General features: G+C 48.2%; 1 protein-coding gene across 1 annotated transcript; it reads right to left on the bottom strand.

Annotated features, from left to right (window-relative positions):
• Window positions 1-205: 205 nt before the first annotated feature.
• Window positions 206-3927, bottom strand: SRSF6 (serine and arginine rich splicing factor 6). The gene is made up of 6 exons (XM_061437626.1): window positions 3650-3927; window positions 3274-3422; window positions 1857-1981; window positions 1503-1711; window positions 1146-1229; window positions 206-1042 (listed from the first exon to the last, which is right to left on the bottom strand). The coding sequence occupies exons 1-6, from the start codon at window positions 3754-3756 to the stop codon at window positions 679-681; spliced, it is 1038 nt and encodes a 345-aa protein (XP_061293610.1). The 5' UTR covers window positions 3757-3927; the 3' UTR covers window positions 206-678.
• Between the last annotated feature and the right edge of the window lie 721 nt (window positions 3928-4648).

Genomic DNA, 4648 nt, shown 5'->3' with positions numbered 1-4648 from the left:
AAAATCTTTTATTTTTAACTTAAACCTGTTTAAGGGGCCAAAATGACTTTGGCAAATTTGATTAACAGCACAAATTAACGTATCCAAACTTATTGCATCTGAGACTTGCCTTGTTTTACACTTAAGTAGAATTTACATTGTTTCCACAGATAGATTATCAGTATCTCAAGGAATTTAAGAGTGACCTATTCAAGTAAGGCAATCATCTTGGTAGCAAACTTTTATTGAAATCTTACATAACTCAAGCTTTATAAAAAGCCAACATAATTGAAAATTGGGTTCTCCCTCTAAAGCCTTAAGTATTCAAAGCCTGAAAAGGTTAATTTAAAATTAAGCAAACAAATATAACAATAACAAAACCCCTCCAGCAGATCCTGCTGAAATACTTAAAAAAAAAAAATCTAAATGAGCTTAATCTTTACAAAAGTTATTTTAGCTCAAAAGCTATAAAATCAAAGTTATCTTAATTCTACAAACAAGGGAGAGGATCTTTGACTTCATGCCATTTCTTTAGAACCTCATCTTTTTCATCAAATTTGGCTACAAATCCAATTTCTGTGTGCCCATTTTGGGAGGTTTCTTCTTGCAGAAGAGGTCAAGTAGAAACATGAAAGAGTAACTGACTAAGCAAGTAGGAAAGTGTTCCGTAATAGTGTGCAAAGAGTGGAGAGTTCTGGGTTAATCTCTGGAACTCGATCTGGATCGTGACCTTGACTTTGAACGAGATCTAGAATGGGATCTTGAAGCTCTTTTTGGTGGAGGGGACACGGAACGGGCCTTTGAGGGTGGAGCAGGTAGGGGCGAATCGGAACGGGACTGGCTCCTCGATCTAGATTTGGACTTTATATCACCTTTTCCATTTTCTTTGGGGGAACGAGATCGAGAACGAGACCTGCTTCGAGATTTCTCATACTCATCCTTCGATCTGCTCCGAGAGCGCGAACGGGAGCCCCGATCAGACTTGGGTTTAGATTTGCTTTTTGATCTAGATTTCCTGCCTTTGGAACGAGACCGTGATCGACCTTTGCTCCGAGACCTGGATCTAGACAAGAAAAGCCAGATTTTTTGTCAGTACCTTGGCAGAACACACAAGCACTCTATAGACAAAGTAAGTTATTCAGAAAAACACTCAAGAACCCACTTACCGGGAGCGACTTTTTGAGATACTTCGAGATCTACTGCGGCTGCTCCTACGACTTCTACTTCGTGACCTTCTTCTAGATCGTGACCTATAATAAGAAATGTGGTAATGAATTTTCATCTCAAGACACCTCAACACAAATGAACAATTTATACAGACAAGCCAACAGTAAAACTCCTTAATTGCTCACTACAAATTAAATCTAGTATCAAAATATTTTAAAAAGAACCCAACAATGCCAATAACAAAAGAAACTAAAAATTGACCTAATTTCAATTCAGCAGTAATTGAAATACTGCTGCTTGAATTTTCTTTTGTTTGTGGCAAATACTGTCTCCCCCTATACCCTTCAATACATTACCTAGATCTGCTTCCAGAATAAGACCGCCTATGGCTTGTTCGTGGCTTATCTTCAATGAGTCTAATATTTCTCCCATTGATTTCTGTACCATCCAGTTTATCCAAAGCACGCTTCATGTCAGAGTAGGAGCGAAACTCAATGACACCTTCATTTGTGCGTTCTTTGTGAGCATCTGCATAGGTTACTTCACCTGCTTGTCTCATGAAATCCTAGAAGAGCAATATGACTGGTCATTCCCAGAAATCTAAACAAAAAAGATTTGCTGTATTTGATTCTCAGATATAAAAGAATACAAAAACTTACCTTTTAAACGTTAAGTCAAATCTTTTTTATCCCAAATTATATAGCACTTACCTTTAAATCTTGCCAACTGCAACGACTAGAAAGATTTTCTACAATAAGTCTGAATTCTGTGCGTACAGGTGGTCCATATTTGTCTCTGCCAGAGGTTCTCCGACTGCTGTATCCACCTCCACCACCTTTATCATGTGAAGAGAACAATTAGATGCTTTGCAATGATAGGCATGCATAATGTTTTTGAAAGTTAGTACAAACATTACAACTTTATTTACTGGAGTAGGACTTTGCTATTATACTGCTAAACCTTCGATACAGTTATGATTTGCCATAAATTAAATTAAGGGCAAGTCAAAACAGACTAAAACCAACTAAACTTCTCCTACATTCTGTTAGAGAGTGACTGCTCCTTTATTCAATTTACCTCGCTAAGTTTTATTTTACAGAACATTGTAAAATATAAAACTTAACTGATTACATGCATTTCTACATTTTACAAAAATGTTTACTAGTTACACTAAGTACTTACATCACAGTGTGAGGTTTTTGGTGGTGGTTTGGCCACAAAACACGCAAGGTAACAGTCACCTAGTTCAGATTAACCAGTTTTGTCTAACCCTTGGAATCCTCACCATCACCCTGCGTCTAATGGCAAAAGGCTGCTGTCGTCATGGCTTCCGGTAAGGTCAGCCAAAGGGTCATAGGGCAAGGGTCACACAATGTATGGAAAAGCCAAGGCCAATCAGGAAAGGCAGTCATCTTAGCCTCAGTGGACACAGCCTCAGCCCCATTGGTCACTTTCAAATTGAAACATCAAGGACTTGTTAAAAAGTTTGAATTCAACATGCAACAATTTCAACATCAAACATTTAACATAACCAACCCCCTCCCACCTCCTCCCAATAACATGCCCCAACTAGTGCATATACAGCATAAAGCTCATTTAGATCTCCTTTGTGGTGTAAAACCACATTTATAAATATATTTTCTTTGGCCCCCGTCAATTTTCGTAAAGCTAAAACCTACGCTTAAAACCCCACCTCATTCCCCGCCCCGCCCCCACCTCCACCCCAACCAGTCCCAAACTTCTACGCTAAGTCATTCACATTTCTAGCTAATGCACTGACAGGCAAGTTGAGGGGATACAACAAATACAGCCACCCCTCACTTCCTCCGTAGTTAGAGCCCACGACAGTGCTGACAGGGGCCCAACAAGTCACTCCCTCCCGACTTGGCAATCCCCGCCCCCAAACACCCAAACCCTGCCTAGGCAAAACCCACCACCCAGTCCCCGCGCTCCGGCGTCCCGTGTCTTCCCCGGGCAGGTGTGAAGGCAGCGAGCCCCGGGAGCACCCGAGTCAAACGGCCGCGGCCACCTCGCCTGCCCGGCTGGGAGGCTCCACCCCGCCCCGCCTAAGCCTGCGCCCACCCCCCGGGGTCCCAAGGACGCGGAGCGCGCGGGGGTGGAACTCACTGCGGCTTCCGTAGCTGTAGCCGTCGCGATCCCGGCGCGGGCCGCGGGCGTGCTCCACGATCACGCGCTCGCCACACAGCTCCTTGCCGTTCAGCTCGTAAACGGCGTCGTCGGCGTCGCGGGAGTCCTCGAACTCCACGAAGCCGTACCTGGGGGGCGGTGCGAGGGCCGGAGGCCGGCGGGCGTCGTTAGGCCGAGGGCGCGCCCGCGCGCGCGACCCCCCGTCCCCGCGCGCGCCCGCGGCTCCGCGCCGCCGCCATCTTGGCGGCCCTGCCACGCGGCGCCGCGGCCTTGACCGTCTTCTCCCTCAGACGGGCCCTGCCGCCGCAGGCCCGGGGCGCTGCGAGCGGACGCGGGCTCCCGGGGTCCGACTCACCCATTTTTAAGATCTATTTCGAGAAGGCGGCCATAGCCACTGAAAAAGCGCTGGATGTCCTTCTCCCGGACGTTGTAGCTCAAGCGTCCTATGTAGACGCGCGGCATGTCCGCAGCGGGCAAGGGGCCCGAGGGCTGGCGGTCGAACGGCGGACCGCACGGCAGTAGCCGCGGTGCGGGTGCGGTGACGGCGAGAGCCCGGACACGCACCTCACACCACAGCGGCGGCCGAGTCCAGCCACACAATGGTGCGCGCGCGCCTGTGCTACGCTATAAGGGCGGGCGGTAGGGGGGCGGTGCCCTGCGTGTGACGTCAGCGCGCTGCAGGTACTCTCCCGCTCTGGATCGCGGAGCGCGGCGCTCGAGGGTGACTTGCTGTTCCTCAGCCCGCCAAGTTTCAGGGAAGTGAGGCTTTACCCGCTCACCGAATTTTTTCCCACACATCTTTGTCAACGTCATATTCTGTCTCCAGCCAAGGACTTGTTTTCTAATTTGTGCTTTTAAACAAAAAACAAAAAACTTTCTCCAGGCTAGCTCTTCAGGACGGGCGCTCGGGAGGCCGTCCCGGAGAATCCCCTGTTCTCATTGGTTCTGGAGGTTGTCATATTAGGCCTCCGCGATCTCTGATTGGCCCGTCAAAACGAGGCTCGAATTTTCTTCGCGGATCGTTGGGCTCACGCTCAGCTGGTGTGGAAGGCGCCTAGTCAGTGGGTTAAGTGCCCTTTCCACAGTATCCGAAGTTTCTGCTCCGAGGTCGTGTGGACCCGGACCGGGGTTCACAGCCCTGCTGGCTTCTGTCCTTCGTGGCCCCACAGCGGCCATTGCGGTCTCACTTCACTGCCTCCCGGTATGTCCAACTGTCCTTCCAGGAGTCTTGGAGCACTGACTCCTGGAGTCACCTGTAGATTGAAGTATACATGACAATCCCACGATCGCTGTGCGTCCTAAGTTGCTTCAGTCGTGTCCGACTCTCTGCAACCCTATGGACTGTATGTAGCCT

The sequence above is a fragment of the Bos javanicus genome, chromosome 13 (genome assembly GCF_032452875.1).
Source record: "Bos javanicus breed banteng chromosome 13, ARS-OSU_banteng_1.0, whole genome shotgun sequence".
In the NCBI taxonomy this organism is placed as follows: Eukaryota; Metazoa; Chordata; class Mammalia; order Artiodactyla; family Bovidae; genus Bos; species Bos javanicus.
The sequence above is the reverse complement of the archived record's forward strand: the minus strand, read 5'-3'. Positions and strand labels throughout refer to the sequence as shown.